The sequence below is a fragment of the Corythoichthys intestinalis genome, chromosome 6 (assembly GCF_030265065.1).
Source record: "Corythoichthys intestinalis isolate RoL2023-P3 chromosome 6, ASM3026506v1, whole genome shotgun sequence".
NCBI classification, from domain to species: domain Eukaryota; kingdom Metazoa; phylum Chordata; class Actinopteri; order Syngnathiformes; family Syngnathidae; genus Corythoichthys; species Corythoichthys intestinalis.
In genome coordinates, this window is record NC_080400.1 from 53138973 (window position 1) to 53158877 (window position 19905).

Genomic DNA, 19905 nt, shown 5'->3' on the forward strand with positions numbered 1-19905 from the left:
ACTTGCCCTGCGCTTGTCTGGGGAATTTCCAACAGTTTATCGTTGCCCCCTCCCTCTTCTTTTCTCTCTCCCAGCACCGTCTGCACGTCAGAGCGGCTGCAGCTCCCTCTCACCATCGCCGGGAGCTGAGCTGTTGTTACCCGACGTGGCCGTTGCAGCCAGACTGCTGCTTGCGAAAATATTTGTCGATTTATGACATTTTAATGCTTCACTCTCCAGTTTCTTTAATTTTTTCTCTCTAACCTTCTCCGCGCCACCCTGCTCTTTTCAGTTTTTTTGCCACCACCATCCATATTGTGCATTAACACTCGTCGCTATTTTGCTTCCACAAGGAAGGAACCAATGAAGGCTACTCTGTACTTTCGTCGTTCCTAGTCTATCAGATTGGCGGTGAAAAACCAGGCGCATTGCTGCCACCTGTCGGATTGGATGCGAACTGTAGATAATCAGAGGATAGGGGGGATAAAAACAGTGATGCATAATGAATGGCGGCCGCCGGCCGTCCAGGGCACCGGCCGTTCTGTGATCCTCCAGAACCCACAGATTACCAGTCCGCCCCTGCCCATTTGAGTCAGCTGTGACATTGTCTGGTTCAAAATGCATATGTTTGGCAACCAAAATAGAAACCCCCCTTGCCTTGGCTTCAAATGCAGAGTGAAAGTGCTGCCCTGACCAGCCCGTCATAAGCCTGAGGTGCTCAGATGCTCGTATATGTGTCTCCTGCAAAAAGACGATGTCTGGTTTAAACTGCTTTAGATGGTTAAATACCTTCTTTCTTTTGATTGGATGATTTAGGCCCTTGACATTCCAGCTTACCAAATTAAGATCACCATTCATGTATTGTCTAATCTGCAGAGTATATTGGTACTGACATAATATAATATAAAGCTTTGTGATAGCGCTGCCACATCATCATCAAAATAAAAAATAAAAGTACAAGCCCTTAAAGTGCCTAAATTAGAGCATGAAGAACTGCTTCTCCCTCCCCATTCCCCAACCCATTGAAATAAATAAGAAAACACAAAAAAAACCTTCCAAAAAACTTTACAGATAGCAACAGTAAGTTGCAAGCTCTTCCTAACTTTCCCTATACGATACATTTACTTCCTAATTCCTATCCACTTAATCTCGATCCCACTCTCATATGTGCAACAGTGCCACTAAATTAGTAGCCCCAATGTGTCTAATCGTTTTGCCCAGCATGAAAGGCTGAAGAAGTAAACAGACAAAAGAAAATAATAATAATAACAAAATTAAATAATGATGAAAATGATGACAAATAAAAATAATGAAAGCATTCGCCGGGTTGAACTATTAACATAACAGCATCAGAACCCCCAGTCAAATAGTAAATGCGACACAAAAACATGATTATCAAAATAAATTAAGAATCAGCGCATCAGTCAATTGTGCTGTGATCTAAATAGGAGAGGGGGGAAAGGAAATGGAAAAGAGAGGCGACCGGAGAAAACACTGTGGTTATCGACGCCTCAAAGGTAGTCAAATGTCAACGCGGAGATCAACTAAAATGTTAGCGTTTACCCCTACTCTCCAGCCGAGGGTCCTGACGCTTTGTCACGGTGTGCTTTCGAGAAGGTTGTGGCGTCTTCCACAGAAGTGAAGAACTTTTTCCTCCCGTCCTTGGTGGTGATCCGTAGCCTGGCTGGATACAGGAGCGCTGGTTTGTAGCCTTGTCGATACAGCCGCGACATCACCTCCGCGTAAACCCGGCGTTGTTCCACCACTTCAGGGCAGTAGTCATCGTAGATGGCAACCGGTGTTCCTCGGTAGGTAAGCTTGCCTCTCCTATTTCGGGCTTCCCGTATGATCAACGCCTTCGTCTGGTAGTGGTGGACGCGTGCTATCACCGCCCTAGGCTTGGATCCTGGAGCTGGCTTGGCTACAAGTAGTCTGTGAGCCCGGTCGAGCTCAGGGGCATCGACGAGGATCTCTTCGCCGATGATTTCCTTCAATAGTTCGGCGAAAAACAATGTGGGCTGCGTGCCTTCAATCGACTCAGGGAGACCAACTATTCTTATATTGTTGCGGCGGCTACGTGACTCGAGATCGATGGTTCTGGCTCTTAGCTTGTTGTAGCTGTCTTCCATAGCCGCGCATTTGGCTTCAAGTGCTTCCATTCTGTCGCTGAGTTCGTTAGCATTCGCCTCGAGTGAGGAAATACGTTGCCCATGATCAATAATTGTCGTCTGCACGACGTCCAATTTCGCCTCCAGCGGTGCGATTGCCGATTTGAACTCCGCGGAAAGTGCAGTCTTATGCTCTTCGAGTAACTTCGCAAGAGCCTCCATGCAATCCTCGGGTACGGCTGGGGCCAGCGTGTCACACTTCTTTCTGGTAGCTTTTGTTGCCATGTTCGAAATTGTTTAGGACTTTAGGCTGATATCCGCAAATAGTCACGAAGACGTCAAGTTCTACCTAAAAAAAAAAGTGTAGGTGAGGCTTAAAGAAAGGAAAATATGAAGCGGCGGATGGGAGCTCAAAAAACCCGCGTCTACTCCATACGCGTCCCGGAAGTCCTGGCTTTTGACTTTTGAAGCACAACAGCTGACCCGGCTGTTACTGAAGGTTGAATTTGTGATTATGTCATGCTTTCCCTGTTTAAAAGAATTAGCCAAGTAATGTGGAAAAGCTTGTTGAGCTATAAAGAAAAAAATTGTTGATTTTCTCTTTTCACATGTTCTTTTATTGCCTTAATGAACAGGAAATGTTGACACACGATTCAGAAACAAAAAGAAAGCAATATTCACCTACGATAAATACATTTATTAAGGAAAGAATAATCAAAAACTAGCCGGCCAGGATATATGTCCTCGAGTGCCCCAGGTGCCTTTGAGAAGCTTTGCCTTAACCTCTCAACGCATACACTTTTTGTGATTCCAAATGCGAATAGGCAGGCCCCCATCTTAACCCATGAAGTTACTCACAAGAAAGTGGAATTTCAATAGGCAGCTGTGTTAGCAGCTTCAGAGAAGAAGCTGAGAGCTGCACTCTTTATCTTATAGTCAGAAAGACGAACGACACAGAAAGGAATGTTCCAAGTAAAATCAACAAACACACAGGAACAAATATCTCTACAGCTACAAAAAGATGTTAGAAAACACAGTGAATACATAATTTCACAGTGGTAACTCTACTTACCAAATTAATTGATTCTAGAAGTACTTTCTTAACTTTAAACATTTCGTAAGTGGAGAAGAGTTTTCCATGTAAATGCCCTAATCCGGTCATAGCAATATTCAGACATAAATCTCTTATAAAATGCATCAAAACAAGTAACAAATACACGTTACAATTAGATCATTGTGATAGGCGGAGTTTGACTTTTGGGGAGGGGGGCACAACATGTTGATGACCTCAAAACACAGTGTCAACAATAAAATTAACTTACAAGAATATTTATCATAAGTTGAAAATGAGCGTTTCCCATCATTCTTGAGGGGAAGCTGCTTAGGACAGTTATACTTTTCGCCAAGATCTACCATTGAATATAGTACGTAGTTACCACATAGTTACCCCCGTCAAAAACTGTATCCCCTGGGCGGAGCTACTGCCTGCGCTGCACTGATTTGCTTGATTTCAGTGTTTTGGTGATCTAGTTATCTACAAGGTTTTAAAACATGTCCCATCCATCAAAAAAAAAAAAAAACTTTTTTTTTGTCGTATAGCGTAAAATACTTACTGAACGTAAAAAAAAAAAAAAATAATAATAATAATAATGTTTTACTGTTTTACTCGTAGGATGATCTATAACTGTTATTACTGTAATACCTGTATATAGTTTCTCCAGTTTAATAAACGTCGAGGTCCAAAATATATAACTGTGGTTCTTTTATAGCTTCAATTAATTGTCTAATTGTTTAAGTCGACATAACCCATAACTAATGTGTGTGTGAATGCTCCCGCGGGCAGGGGATACAATTTTTGACGGGGGTAACTACATTGGCAAGCCACCGGTGGTGACTCTGTTGTACAATTAGCGTCTTTTGTGGGTCAAAATGGTCCACATTTTCAACCCTTGGTTCTTGCTCAGCAGTTGTCGCTTTTGAAAGCTTAGGTTTGAAAAAGTTACGAATATCCATCTTGCCTCTTCGGTCCTTGGGTGGTTTTGGCTAAGCAAAGCAACTGACAGTCTAAGGTGCTAGTGACATGATCTGTTCGAAAAATAATTTTTACCTGTTATAAATATATCTTTTTTTGTTCATTTTTTTCATTTTTGTTGTTTTTTTTGTTGCTTTACGACTTTTATAGACAATATTTTACCAGAAAACTCTTAATTTTAAAATCATACATAGGAAAGTCAACTACATGCAAAGACACCTTTCGGCCACAGCTCTGCGTATGATTATTGCACAATAAACATAAAATCAGTTGTGCTGTGCATAATGTAAAAAAAAACAAGAATAGCGTAAAGAATAAAAGTTAATACACTCATGTAAAGTTGTCGTCCCACAAGGGGCAAATGAAGAGGACGCTGGGATACACACATACACAAAAAAGTAGAGGTTCGTCGTAGCCAGCTGGATGCCAGGAATATTAGGCAATAGCCAACGGCAGAGCAGCTATAAGTATGTTATGGTCAATAAATTCTGGCTGAGAGTACTGAATCCCAAATTTTTGCCTTTCGTATCCTGAAATTTCTCTCGTAACAAGAGGCATTATTTTCCAATGAGGCGTGTCTTAACCTGAAAAAATCTGCATGTAGAGATGTTCCTAAGTAGTGGTACCACTGTAATGGGAATGCAGAATGTGAGGTTTAATGTGTGTACTACTGTTAAACGCCCTAGCATTAGGAACATTTACACAATATAGATAACATGGAATGCAAGGATTCTCAGGTTACCTAGTTTAACTTCATCTCGCGACTTGAAGCACATACAGCGGCCAAAGGCGGCCCTCCGGGTCAGTCACAAGTTCCAAACACCTCCTCCACCCACCCATAGTGGAGTGGGTGAGTCCAAGTTCACATTCCCTTTCCTCTCATACTCGCGAGTCTCCACCTCACTTCGTCTCGCGGCCACTTCCACTCGAGTGGATTAATGCTTGGCCCTGGACCTCCTAGCCTCGCCCGCCATGCAGAACAACCACACTAAGGAGCACCTCTACAAGATCCTGGTCATAGGAGACCTGGGCGTAGGCAAGACCAGCATCATCAAGCGCTATGTGCACCACAATTTCAGCCCAAATTACAGAGCTACCATCGGGGTAGACTTTGCCCTCAAAGTGCTCAACTTGGACCAGGAGACCGTACGTCTTCAGCTGTGGGACATCGCAGGTAGTTACCACTCAAGCACATTTATGCACGCTATTTACAAAATTATGTATTTAACAAAAGGGAATGTGATTATTTATTTAAAAAAAATATGTTGCAAGCCTATTTTAGCAAAGAAGCATAAGTAGCGAGTAATAGACTAATACATAAGTAGCACGAGGAGTGCAATTGAGTGATTAATTGTGTTATTCCAACCACAATGAACCTTTTTTTTTCTCTCCCTTTTTCAGCAAGCGTAACATCACAGCACAGAGTCTATTATTTTGAATTAAGTCCATGTTAAAACATTAAATGCCTATTTTGTAATGGGTTTTTTTTGGTCAAGTTAACCCTTTCAGGGACAGCGACCACGACAGTTAAATAAAATGTATTATTTGCTATATATGTAATCTACTGGACTGTCTCAGAAAATTAGAATACACAATATTCTAATTTCCTGAGACAGTCAGGAAATTAGAATATTGTGTATTCTAATTTCCTGAGACAGTCCTGTATATATACACAGGACTGTCTCAAAAAATTAGAATATTGTGTATTCTAATTTTCTGAGACAGTCCAGTATATGTAATCAAAACACTAAAGACCTTTAATCGTTTATAGGGCATGTGGCTATTTTTGGCAATTTAAAAAATATATAGCTATCAGCAATTACTTTTGTATATATTTTTAATGATTAGCTAATTATTATTATAATTTGTATATCATTTTCATATACCTAACCCTAACCCTAAATATTGATAACATATGAATCAATCATGAAAATACATTATTTAAAATATTTACAAAAAAATGAAATACACTCTGGTTACAGCCCCAAGTAAAACTCTAAAAGCTATTAAACTAACAACTAAAAGTTGTTTTTTTCCCTAGGAATATCATTGCATGCCATTGATGGCTATATTGTCCAATTTAAACCTGGAAGACTGGTTGTGAACTGCTCAACTTTCAGTACCGTTTGAAAACATCAGCCATCCAATTAATTTTGACTGGGAGGGGCGAATGAACATTCTTTCAATTCGCCCCCTCCAGTCAAAATGACAACGGGCAACCAATGAGTTAAATGAGTGTCCTGTTAGGGTTGAAAAAAAAAAACAAACTCTTAATTGTTGCATGAAAGGTTTAATTTCTTCAATACGTATGACATCAGTATACAGACGCATAGTGTGCATGTGATGTGCAAGGGGGATGGCTAGAAACATGTGACTATCTCACTTTGCATGTTTACAGCTGTTTCACACATAAGTGGCATCTCTTCTGTGGAAAGTTCCAAATTCAATTACAGCTCTGAAAAGAATTGTGACCTCTGCAGTCACCGGTTCATGCCAAGAAATGCTAATTTATCACATTTCGAGGCAAAGAAATTGTTATGTCAAGTTATGTAAACTTCTAAATGATTTTGATACAAGCATAGTGAATGGCATGGACCATTCTAGATTTTAAAATCCATTTTTTTCCCCTATGATTTAATCTGGTATGAGTGGCACATTTGGTGTCATTGTGGTTACATTAGATAAGTGCTATCAATATGCGAATACATTCTCTGTTATTTACACAGAAAAATAACCTCAAAAGAAGTCAGGCAGACATGGGAAGTAAACAGGTTATCTGCTTTGTGTCCATAGAGAAGCAAAAAAAAAAAAAAATAGTGTAGGGCTGCTTATCGTCGTTATGAGTAGGTTGAGCCCAATCTTACCCTATATGTTGTCATTGGACCCAGCAAACGTTGCTGTTAAAGTTAATTTTCAGTCCTGGGATCTCTTTATTTACAGTGGGGAGAACAAGTATTTGATACACAGTCAATGGGAAAACCCATTGGCAGTGTATCAAATACTTGTTCTCCCCACTGTATGTCTACAGTATCTCCTTTAATTCAGCATAATCATGCACAGCAGTGTAAAGGGAAAGCAAGTTCTGGGAAAGAGCGATAAATGTAATCATGTGTTCAAAATTGCCGTGAAATCTGTGGTTGCTTAAAACATCGATGTGCACATTGGAAACCAACAAAAGTCATGCTACTGCTTGCGGTTCTTCAAGAACAAATTTTGTGGTGTTCTGTAACCCCCCCCCCAAAAATCGATCTGTTAAAAGCCTCATAATCAGATGTTTACATGAGACATTATATACAACTGTTATAGTCCCCCTAACTGGAAAAGGGTTAAACCACCATTCCCCCAAAGGAAATGAAGCCATGGTTGACAGTATGTGCAAAGACTAAGAGCCCATAATACCGATACAAAAGACCCAGTTCTTGACATTTGATTGTTCTGATAACGAATGATGGTGTGTCGCTGAGAGAACAGAACCAAAGTTTCCAATAGCAGGATCATCTCACGTGAATGTCTGCTGAGGTTGACCTGCTGCTCACAGCCCTCCGTTGCACTTTCTTCACTAAGCACAAGCAGTCATGTGTCTCTGCCTCATGTGAGCCAGATTTAAGGCCTAGCGGGTTGTATACCAAGAGTGTTCGTTGTGGCCCACTTAGAAGAAACTGTAAATGTTCTGCCAAAAGCCTTTTCTCAGGTTACTCAATTAGTTGTGTGTGAATTAGTGGGATCGCATTGTTACTTAGTGCTTCACCTTGGTGGGAGTATCCTTTTTATAACAGCGATGTTAAACGTTTTCCTCGGAGGTAAGCATTCAGCAAATTGAAGGATTTATTTAATATAAGACATTGACTCAAGGCAAGTGGAGCCAACCAATTTTGGCTCTTATGCTGAATATCTACTGAGAACTTATGAAGATTCATTTTATTACTAAAGTATGTATTTATAAATTGTTTCTTCATACTTTTTTTTAATCTAGAAAAGGTCTACGATAAAATCAAGTTAATAGAAGTAGTGGTAGTCGTTCAAGCTGGGAATTGCCAACAGTGTCACAATATAGTACGTATATACTAGTATACGTATGTATACAGAGGTCACGATACGATATGTATCCCAACACATACAGTGGGGCAAATAAGTATTTAGTCAACCACTAATTGTGCAAGTTCTCCCACTTGAAAATATTAGAGAGGCCTGTAATTGTCAACATGGGTAAACCTCAACCATGAAAGACAGAATGTGGGGAAAAAAACAGAAAATGACATTGTTTGATTTTTAAAGAATTTATTTGAAAATCATGGTGGAAGATAAGTATTTGGTCAATACCAAAAGTTCATCTCAATACTTTGTTATGTACCCTTTGTTAGCAATAACGGAGGCCAAACGTTTTCTGTAACTCTTCACAAGCTTTTCACACACTGTTGCTGGTATTTTGGCCCATTCCTTCATGCAGATCTCCTCTAGAGCAGTGATGTTTTGGGGCTGTCGTTGGGCAACAGGGGCTTTCAACTCCCTCCACAGATTATCTATGGGGTTGAGATCTGGAGACTGGCTAGGCCACTCCAGGACCTTGAAATGCATCTTACAAAGCCACTCCTTTGTTGCCCTGGCTGTGTGTTTGGGATCATTGTCATGCTGAAAGACCCAGCCACGTCTCATCTTCAATGCCCTTGCTGATGGAAGGTGATTTTCACTCACAATCTCTCGATACATGGCCCCATTCATTCTTTCCTTTACACAGATCAGTCGTCCTGGTCCCTTTGCAGAAAAAAAGCCCAAAAGCATAATGTTTCCACCCCCAAGCTTCACAGTGGGCATGGTGCTCTTCGGATGCAATTCAATATTCTTTCTCCTCCAAACATGAGAACCTGTGTTTCTACCAAAAAGTTCTAATTTTCGTTTCATCTGACCATAACACATACTCCCAGTCCTCTTTTGGATCATCCAAATGCTCTCTAGCGAACCGCAAACGGGCCTGGACGTGTACTTTCTTCAACAAGGGGACATGTCTGGCAGTGCAGGATTTGAGACCCTGGCGGCGCATTGTGTTACTGATTTGTTACTGTGGTCCCAGCTCTCTGTAAGTCTTTCACTCGGTCCCCCTGTGTGGTTCTGGGATTTTTGCTCACCGTTCTTGTTATCATTTTGAGGCCACGGGGCGAGATCTTGCATGGAGCCCCAGATCGAGGGAGATTATCAGTGGTCTTGTATGTCTTCCATTTTCTAATAATTGCGCCCACAGTTAATTTCTTTACACCAAGCGTTTTACCTATTGCAGATTCAGTCTTCCCAGCCTGGTGCAGGTCTACAATTTTGTCTCTGGTGTCCTTCGACAGCTCTTTGGTCTTGGCCATAGTGGAGTTTGGAGTGTGACTGATTGAGTTGTGGACAGGTGTCTTTTATACCGATAATGAGTTAAAACAGGTGCCATTAATACAGTTAACAAGTGGAGCTTTGTTAGACCTCGTTAGAAGAAGTTAGATCTCTTTGACAGCCAGAAATCTTGCTTGTTTGTAGGTGATCAAATACTTATTTTCCACCATGATTTGCAAATGAATTCTTTAAAAATCAAACAATGTGATTTTCTGTTTTTTTTCCATATTCTGTCTCTCATGGTTGAGGTTTACCCATGTTGTCAATTACAGGCCTCTCTAATATTTTCAAGTGGGAGAACTTGCACAATTAGTGTTTGACTAAATACTTATTTGCCCCACTGTACAAATGTGTTGGGAAAGTTCATTTTCTACATGAACTAGTTGAAATTGCAGTTCACAATTTTTAAAATAAACTGTTCAATTCATACTTCATAGTTCAAAAATTTGATATAAAGGTCATGGTTAAATAAATGAACGTTTGTACTTTGTAGTTCTTCTTTTGTTTACGTTTTATTTTTTAACATTTGTAGTTCTTTCTTCTCCACTAATAATTGCTGCAAGCTATTATTGACAGAGTCGATAATAGGACCACGGACAGCAATTATTTTTTTCCACTGAAACACTGAAACTGTGTCAGATTCATCTTCATATTCAATTTCAAATCTGTGTTGTTACTGACCTGTTCTCACTTAAATGTTGGTACTAAGCCAGCGTTCTGTCAGATTTTGTACACCATCAGAAACTTTGCGGTCCTGCACATGCGCGTAACGTTACAAACGGCCGCAAATGCAACGATTCCAAAGTAAACACCCAAAACTTTCTACAAATCAAGGAATTATGTACTTACATTTGGTCATGGATGCACACGAAAGAAAGTTCTCTCTCATCGCATCTTCCCAGTACCGTTAAGCATTTATTTACGCCGTATTCATGTTGCAAAAGTATGTTTTTGATGCAAGTATTTTAAGTATTATACAAAGATGCTAAATAAAGTCCAACCGAATGTAAAAGAATGATTATTCACCGCATAAAAGCTTCGGGAGCAAAAGCTGCCATATTTGCAAAAACAACACACCCATGACAGCCTCAGGCAGCTTACCAGGTTGGATAATTTTCCTTTATTAATGTTTATTTTTTTAATAGTGTTTTTAGCTTATGGCTTTATCTAGAGTTTTGCCAGAAAGGTTCTAATTCTGAACTTATGAATGTGGTATACGGACATCGTGTCCCATGGTCACCTTGGGTTCACGCAGCCAATGGGATGAGACTTGGGGGATGGGGGAAATCACTGTTCTGTTATATAATATCCAGTGAGATGTGCGCGAGAGTTAGGTTATAGAAAAGAGTAGACATCACACATACTGCAGTAGTCACGTATGCTCTTTGCTGCACAACACCGGTACTTAACAATGAAAGAGGTTATGAACGCCGCTCACAACCGCTAGAATGAGCGCGTTTACAATAACGTTCATGAGACAAAAATATGATGCGTTCACGTTGGCCCAAAATATGAAGGTGTTCTTGAACGCATTCATGCACAACACTGGTATCCTGATACATGAACTAAAAGGCAATACAAATCATAATACGGTGGACCATAATGATACGAGCGCAATCCATGACGAAGCTCATAAGATGAATGTGTTCATATCATGAATGTATTTTCTCCATACTGTATAACATTGTTATTCATATATACAAGCACTTAGCAGATTGTAGAACTTGAAATTTGTCTTGCCATTTGTTTCTACATCAGACGACATACTCGAAAATAAGATGATTTATCACAGCGCCGCAGTTTCTTTGTTTTCCTGCAAGACAGATGCACAACAGATTTTCTTGTGAGAGAACTCAGCATGGGTTCCAAGAATGTTTGTCCAGGTAGTGAAAAAAGGAAAAAGGTGAGGCTTACCATTGAAATGAAGATGGAAATGATAGAAAAATATGAGCGTGGTGTGCTTGTCCGTGAACTGGCTCGACAATAGGGCTGTAGAATGTCTACAATCGCGACGGTCCTCCTCCGACCTCCTTTCGCCAGTCTTTATAACTTAAGGTGACGATTACTATGATTGTAAGATCGCCCAAAAAATCGCCAGCTTTATCAGGTTTAAATAATTTATTTCAGAACTTGTGCAGCACAACATGCTTACTGTCTGCCGCAGCTGAACATGAAAAATGAAAGTAAAAAGTCCTCCCTCGTTCTGTTACGTCAGCCACGCAGTGCGTTCAGGTACACCACCCAAAACACATTTGCCACATTAGAACCCGATTCGTTACATCATTACAGGTATTATTATTATTATTATTATATTATTATTATTCCTATTTTTCATAATTTATTTGTTTTTCTCTGTGTAATTGCTATTTGCAAAAGTCCCAGCAGTATTCATTAAGTATTTAGTGTAGGTTTTCGGGCTGTGGAACAAATTAATGGAATTATAATATATTGTTATTGTAAAATCTTGCTCGACATATGACCATTTTGACTTACAAACAAGGTCCTGGAACGAATTAACTTCGTATGTAGAGGAACCAGTACAAAAATCGCCAACACATTTTTGCTTTTTGCTTCATTTCTGAGTATTCTTTTCTTTTTCTCACCACTGTCTTTGGTCGCCATTTTTCTGCAAGACTTGTTTAATGTTCACTTGTAAGCACAAATGATTTGGATGCATCTCAATACAAAATTCCATCACTGGAGACAATGAGGCAGATGGGGAATTTTGTTGATGCTAGATGCTCGTTTACCCCCTAGCGGGATACCGAGAAACTTGCAAAGACAATGCAAGGGAGAGCTTGCATGCCACCTGGCAGGAAGGCACTCGGACAGCTAAACGCGAAAGAGGCTTTTCTGGCACTGATATGGTGAAAATCTGTTCGCCTAATGAGACTCATTTTGTCTCATAACGATGCTTGTATCGTGAAAAACTCGAGGTAAGGTAAGTTAAAATGTTCATATAACAAGGGTCCACTGTGCCACTAAAATATCATATATGTATGACAGTATGACACCTATATTTTTGTTTTGCTGGATAGCAAAGTATCTTGTAGTTTGAGTCCTAATGCACTTAACATTAAACAAGAAATGTAAACAATTCACCTGACAGGTTATAGGTTAGCTCAATGAAAATCAAGTAGCTGTAACACAAATCAAAACAGCTGGCAATATCAGAACTAAGAAGACATAAGATTTAAATAACATTACCTGAAGACTACAGTTCTGGAACAATATACTAAAAGCTTTTGAACTTGATCATTACTATCATAAGAATTAAACATTCAAATAATAAACTTGGCCTTCTTCACCAGAATGCACAGTAAATACGCTATAAGTACCTTTGAACACACATTTAGCAGTGGTAAGAATGTGAATCGATGTTATTATTGATTCTCGAGTCTCCTTTTTGTCAAGTGTATTGGCAACAGGGCTGCAATTATATATTTCTGTATCCATTTTTTTGCACACGTTTATTAGTCTTAGTAGTTGTTAGTAACGTGGGGCACATGTAGAATGTGTTTGTACCAGCCCCACGTTTTTAAAACAGCTGACACTGTACAGTATTAAGCAAATAACAGATGAAAGATGAAGTGACGAAATAATTGCTTAACGTATGTTATTTATTTATTTATTATTATTTTTTTTTTTTTTTACACTTGTCCTGTTCAGCTGCTTGAAACGGAGAATGGAAATCTGCGTGTCTGATTGGTCTGAATGTATCACATGGGACGATGACATACTCCCATTGTGATCATTCAGCGTGCCTCGTTTATTAGGAAAAAGTAGGGAATAGAAAGGTATTATGGGGGGGACAAAAGAAAGAAGGAGAGAGAGCAAAAGAAGCACAACAACAACAACAACAAGTACATTGAACGCCTACACTAACTATGAATATGTTGGTGCTATCGTTAGCTAGTTGTATTTCCGTTTGACACCTTTTCGGGCCCTGATCACCAAGAAGAAAAAGGGGGGGGGGGGGGTCATAAAGATAAGTGATTGGGAGGGGTGACGTGTACACAAATAAGTAGAGGGGTGCGAAATTTCTGATTCTTAGATTATTCGCGATTCGGCCATGGAAGATTCGAGAACGATTCACAGACATCCCAATTCCGATTATTGAATTATACCAGGTAAAGCGGAACTAAAACACAGTTAGCGCGGTCTTCAGGACGCAATGAAGAATGGACCGAGAGTAAATATTATGTTCAACTCATGCCGCTAGATTAAAAAAAAAACAATAATACCTGACTTCGGCCAACAGCCACTACAAACAACGCCCAGTTGCTAGTTGCTACAAACAGACAGCCACGTAATGCTGATAGATATCAAATATATGTAGAACTAGATGCGAAATGACAGACGGCGGCCCGAGAACATGTATAGAGAACTAAGTGCGAAATGACAGACTTGCCGGCGTTAGTAAACAGCCACCATCTTAGAGCAGTTAAAGCAGCTTCTCTTGAAGGCTCTGTTGTAGCGAACCTAATTAACTTTTTATATGAAATACTCCTAAATTGGCCAAATCTGGACTTGAATCTATCTTTAAATGATGAAACAGTTTTAAAACTTTCACATGTTGAAAGTAAACAGAAGGGAAATTATGAAATAACGGGAGCCATTTTAACAACTTTAATGGTAGATTCCTAACATTAAATTAATTGAATGTAGTTTAAAGCTGCTGATTCAGAATGGGGATTTGAGTATTTTATTTACTGTTTTCAACTGTTAACTTGATACTGAAATAGTAGTTTGGTTTAGCCTGAGAGGATTTTTGAACAATTTTGGAAGTAATGTGCGAAACATTAAAAGTGGGGAGATACAGCAATAATCGTTTTATAATCGAATCGTAGCCTCTGAATCGTAATCGAATTGTTTGTTGCTCAAATATTCCCACCTCTCCAAATCAGCTATGTGAGGTGTAGAACCCAGTATTTGTGTGAATCCCTTGTGAGTGTGGATATGTGGGCATCCTATTCTATGCTGCCTGATCGCTAATCCTGACACCGAGTTTTTCTACTTGACTGTGTCTAATAACAGCTAGTCATACGTGAATCCCATCAGACATATGGCGCAGTAGCCGCCCCCAGCCAATCGGGGGGGGGGATGTTGCGCCAGCACAGCCCATCCCTCCTCCCGCAGTACCAGCAAGGGGGCCGCCGTCATCCAGGGTGGTCCCCCGGACCATCCGCGTCCCCATCAACCAGCCGTCAGGGATGGGATGAGGGGACGCGCCACCACCCCCACTGTACTGCCGATTAAGATGGCTTATTCACTGCTTTTTCAAGAATAGGCAGTTGCGGTTGGCCTGAAAATCTCTCAGAAGTGGATCTGTTTAATTTGAGAACATCAAGAAACCAGAGCCATATTGCAAAGTTTTAACACCCAAGACTCACTGCTCACTCACTGTGTCGAAAGCAATTCTTACCGTCTCAGATAAAGCCACTGATAAATCTACGTATCTAATTGTCTGAATGCATAATGCTGCACCAGCCGTGGGAACGTTCTCTCTGACTAGAATGTCCCTTTATGATAGATGCTGTCTAAAGGGCATATGTGAATAAATGCCTCAACCGTGAGGGGAACAGAACCATGACAGCTAATAACCAGGAAACCACCCACACTTCAGCGTGGGCCCTAGCACCACAGAGGCGCCCCAACAAGCCACCAGCCGCCCCACACAGTGCTTTGTCTTTAGTTTATGTCACAATTGTAAGAATAATAATACAAAAATCTTTTAAGTTTTTTAATGACCAGTCAAACTAGCTTTATGGCTGCTTTGAGAAGCTAAAGTATGTAACAGATAAAGGTGTCAAGCACCTGCGTCATTTTCATTATAGTAATGAGCCGCGGCCACCATTTTTTAGGACAAACAATGTCCTTAATATGGTGAACTGGATAATGTATTTGCATCTGCTAAGCAGTCGGCAACCCGCGGCTCCGGAGCCTCATGCGGCTCTTTCATCCTTATAATGCGGCTCTGATTGGCTTGGGAAAATAAATTACTAAAAATTTTTTTTTTTTTTTGTATTTAATTGAAGTGTGTTTTATTTGTGTTAGTTTTTATATTATTTTAGTTCTAAATTTGAAGATTATTGTGATCTTGAAATATTAAAATATTAATTAAATTATTTGATATTATTTTTTCGTCGCTCAAAATAGACGTCACACTGCGGAAGCTGGTATACCCGCTGAAACGCCGCCACGTTCGTGCGGCAGCCAAAAAGTACTCAATCAAAAGTAAAGCTTTTTTAAGGTACTACAACTCAAAAACAACGGGAACATTTTTAAACAGGCATTTCACGGGAGAGCATTTCGACTCATCGGCCATCGGCCAATCATATAGCGAGAATAGCGAGACGTCACTGTCAAGCGCCGACGGGGGGATTTAGATAGTGAGGGGTTTGGATAATGTACTTACACCGGCAAAGCCAATGGAGAAATGTAAGAAAAGAAAAATATCTCAAGAAAATAGAACATTCAATGATGCCTGGGCAGATTCATTTGCATTTACCTCGAGCGAGAGTGGCCTACCAGTATGCCTAATTTGTGGAGAAAAACTGGCTAACAATAAACGGTCAAATGTCGCAAGACATTTTAACAATACACACAGAGCCTTTGCTGAAAAATATCCAGAGGGAGAAGAGAGGAAAAAAGCTGTTTCGGAACTGATGCAGAAGGCTGACCGGACGAAAAATCAATTCAAGAAGTGGGTGAAGTCTGCAAATTCAACTACTTATGCAAGCTTTGTGGCCGCTCAGGAAATAGGCAGGCATGGGAAACCGTTCACAGATGGAGAATATATGAAAGAATCATTCCTTAAGATTTCAGAACACTTATTTGCGGACTTTAAAAATAAAGACGAAATTGTGCAGAAAATCAGAGAGATGCCTCTCTCTGCGAAGACTGTCAAAGACAGAACCATAAAAATGGCAGAAAATATCACAAAACAGCAAATCAAAGACATCAATTCAGCAGCAGCGTACTCAATCGCCTGTGATTACATCGGTAAAATTTAATTTTCTCCGTAGCACTTCATAAGACATAACCACACTATAGTTGTTTATACAAAGTGTAAAGGTAAGAAAAAGCAATATATACAGTGTTATCTTCATTTTAGATAAGATAAATGGATATAAGGATGACGCCTCATGGCATTTTTCTGCTTTCGTTTGCTACATGGACAATTTAAATTCAGCTTTTTAATTTATTTGAAAGAGACATTCATTGTTATTATTTTTCAAGAATTCAAAATGTTCAAAATGTGTTCATTAAATGAATAAAATGTAATTTTCTCTGTAGCACGTGGATTTCATAAGAAACATGCTGCGGTAAAGTAGTAGAAGGTTTTTTTTTTCATTTTAGATGTGCGGCTCCCAGTGTTTTCTTCTCCGTGGAAACCGGGTTCAAATGGCTCTTTCGGTGTCAAAGGTTGCCGACCGCTGATATAGGATATGCAACAAAAAAATGTCAGATTATGTGGTTTTACCTTGAATGTCTCAAAACTAAAGAAAATTCCTAAGGGGAAGTATTGTTATCTGCAACGGGTCAAAAACAATTGAGAATAAAGAACTATACATGATTGAATTGTTTAAGACTTAGGTACCGTAAGTCTTTTCAGTCTAGAATGGAGGACATCAATCATGTTCAGAAAGATCCTAGAAGCTCTGTTGACCAGTGGTCTACTGGCGTCTATCCAGTTTGTGTTCCATGTCTCAAATGTGTTTTAGAATAATACTAAATCAAATAATCAGTATCGTTATCAGGCTTCTACAGAGCTAACTGATAAGATGATCATTTTATTCAGGTGTTTTACAGGAGGGAGACATGGAAAACAGGCTGCATAGGCGCCCTTCAAGGACCGGACTTGGGCTATGTCCACACGTAGCAGGGTATCTCTCAAAGAGAAGCCTGAAATTTAGGAAGTTCAATCAGAACCTCCTAAATTCCAGGTTGTCCCGTGTAATCCGGGTCTGTTGGCAACCCATTTGGCCCATCATTCACATGCAGATGCACATTTTGGGCAATAAAAACGAGGGTTTTTAAAAACTGACCAGATCGAAGATTTGCGAATTCTGTGTTTGATGCGACATCCGGAGATAACCGTTTTTTTTAACAGTGGAAACGTCAGTGCCTGCAACAAAAAACGTTAAAACATAATTTAAATCCATGTTTACATTTGGGGACTGCGCTTACGCTCACAAAGCTTTGGAATCTTACACCATCACACATACATCACGAATGTATTGAAGAAATATATAATGCACATATATAAACTAGGACTGTCAAGCGATTAAAATTTTTAATTGAGTTAATTACAGCTTAAAAAATAATTAATCGTAATTAATCGCAATTCAAACCATCTATAAAATATGCCATATTTTTCTGTAAATTATTGTTGGAATGGAAAGATAAGACACAAGACGGATATATACATTCAACATACGGTACATAAGTACTGTATTTGTTTATTATAAAAATTAATCAACAAGATGGCATTAACATTATTAACATTCTGTTAAAGCGATCCATAGATAGAAAAACTTGTAGTTCTTAAAAGATAAATGTTAGTACAAGTTATAGAAATGTTATGTTAAAACCCCTCTTAATGTTTTCATTTTAATAAAATTTGTAAAATTTTCGATCAAAAAACAAACTAGTAGCTCGCCATTGTTGTTGTCAATAATTACACAATGCTCATTTGGTGCTGAAACCCATAAATCAGTCGCACCCAAGCGCTAGCAGAGGGCGACAAAACACAAAAAAACTAGGGCTGTCAAACGATTAAAATTTTTAATCGAGTTAATTACAGCTTAAAAATTAATTAATCGTAATTAATCGCAATTAATCGCAATTCAAACCATCTATAAAATATGCCATATTTTTCTGTAAATTATTGTTGGAATGGAAAGATAAGACACAAGATGGATATATACATTCAACATACGGTACATAAGGACTGTATTTGTTTATTATAACAATAAATCAACAAGATGGCATTAACATTATTAACATTCTATTAAAGTGATCCATGGATAGAAAGACTTGTAGTTCTTAAAAGATGAATATTAGTACAAGTTATAGAAATGTTGTATTAAAACGCCTCTTAATGTTTTCGTTTTAATAAAATTTGTAAAATTTTCAATCAAAAAATAAACTAGTAGCCCTATTCTGTCCTCAATGTGTGTGAGTACACAAATTGACAGATAGCGAACATAAGTTCCAAAAAGAAATCAGACGGTGTGGCAAAGTTGCATGGGCTTTACTGAAGTCATCTCTTTTTGACAGGAGCACGTTTCTTGCATTTTTGTAAAACTGAAAATAACAAGGCAATGTGTCAATAACTTGCATAAATCACAAAATAACATAAAATGTACACACACGTGTCCATTTGAGCAGTAGCACTAGCCAATTAGCTCACAAGCATCTAACAATGTAACTGCATTTCACCATATATGTGAACAAATTCAAATACACATCATCAATAACTATCTAAAGCTCATGACTATAAACAAAGGAGGAATATAACTCACAAGCGATGCATGTATTAGACACAAACAGTGTGATGGAGCTATGAGAACTGCCACTGAATACTGGATGCGGACATTAGCTGGTCTGAATAGCACTGTCTATTAGTGTGAGTTCGCGTCGACGTATAATCACGTCAGAAAAGCGCGCCGAAACCCAAATAATCAGCTGCACTGAATCGCCAGCAGAGGGCGACATTACGCCACATAACATATGCAAGTCACACCCAAGCGCCAGCAGAGGGCGGAAAAACTCCATAAAACACAATTAACAAGTTGGCCTTTCACTGTACTGACATTTTAATCTGTCTGAGTGGGCCGAGTGCGTTAATTGCGGCAAATATTTTAACGTGATTAATTTAAAAAATTAATTAACGCCCGTTAACGCGATAATTTTGACAGCCCTAAAAAAAACACAAGTAACAAGTGGCCATGACACTGTGCTGTCATTTTAATCTGTTTGAGTGGGGCATGTGCGTTAAATGCATCAAATATTTCGTGATTAATTTTTAAAAAATAATTTCCGCCCGTTAACGCGATAATTTTGACAGCCCTAATATAAACACATAAGCAACCGTGCGCGACCCACGAACATCTCACAAAGCAGGGGCTAGACCGACAAAATACGATCGTTGAACCATTTATTTACTTTTTGTCATTCACTCTGTACTTTGATGCACATCAAGAAACACGTAATAATAATTTAAAAAAAAATAAAAAAAAACACTTATTCGCTGTATGTGGATGATATTTTTTTTCCACAAATAAGGTGGTGTGGCCGTTAAGTTTATTTTCTTGATGGATGGGGCAAAATATTCATTTTTAAAAAACGTTTGGACATGGCCTTGGTGACCCCTGCACTCTCAACAAAATAGTCACCCAGGTCCATGTACTG

General features: G+C 39.2%; 1 protein-coding gene across 4 annotated transcripts in view; it reads left to right on the plus strand.

The window, feature by feature from the left end:
• Positions 1-4951: 4951 nt before the first annotated feature.
• rab38a (RAB38a, member RAS oncogene family) overlaps positions 4952-19905 on the plus strand; it is a 34389-nt gene continuing 19435 nt past the window's right edge. For all 4 annotated transcript variants that reach the window (XM_057838036.1, XM_057838037.1, XM_057838038.1 and 1 more), the window contains exon 1: positions 4952-5293. In XM_057838036.1, the coding sequence (XP_057694019.1) occupies positions 5092-5293 (202 nt within the window). In that variant the 5' untranslated portion in view covers positions 4952-5091. The remainder of the gene's footprint in view (positions 5294-19905) is intronic.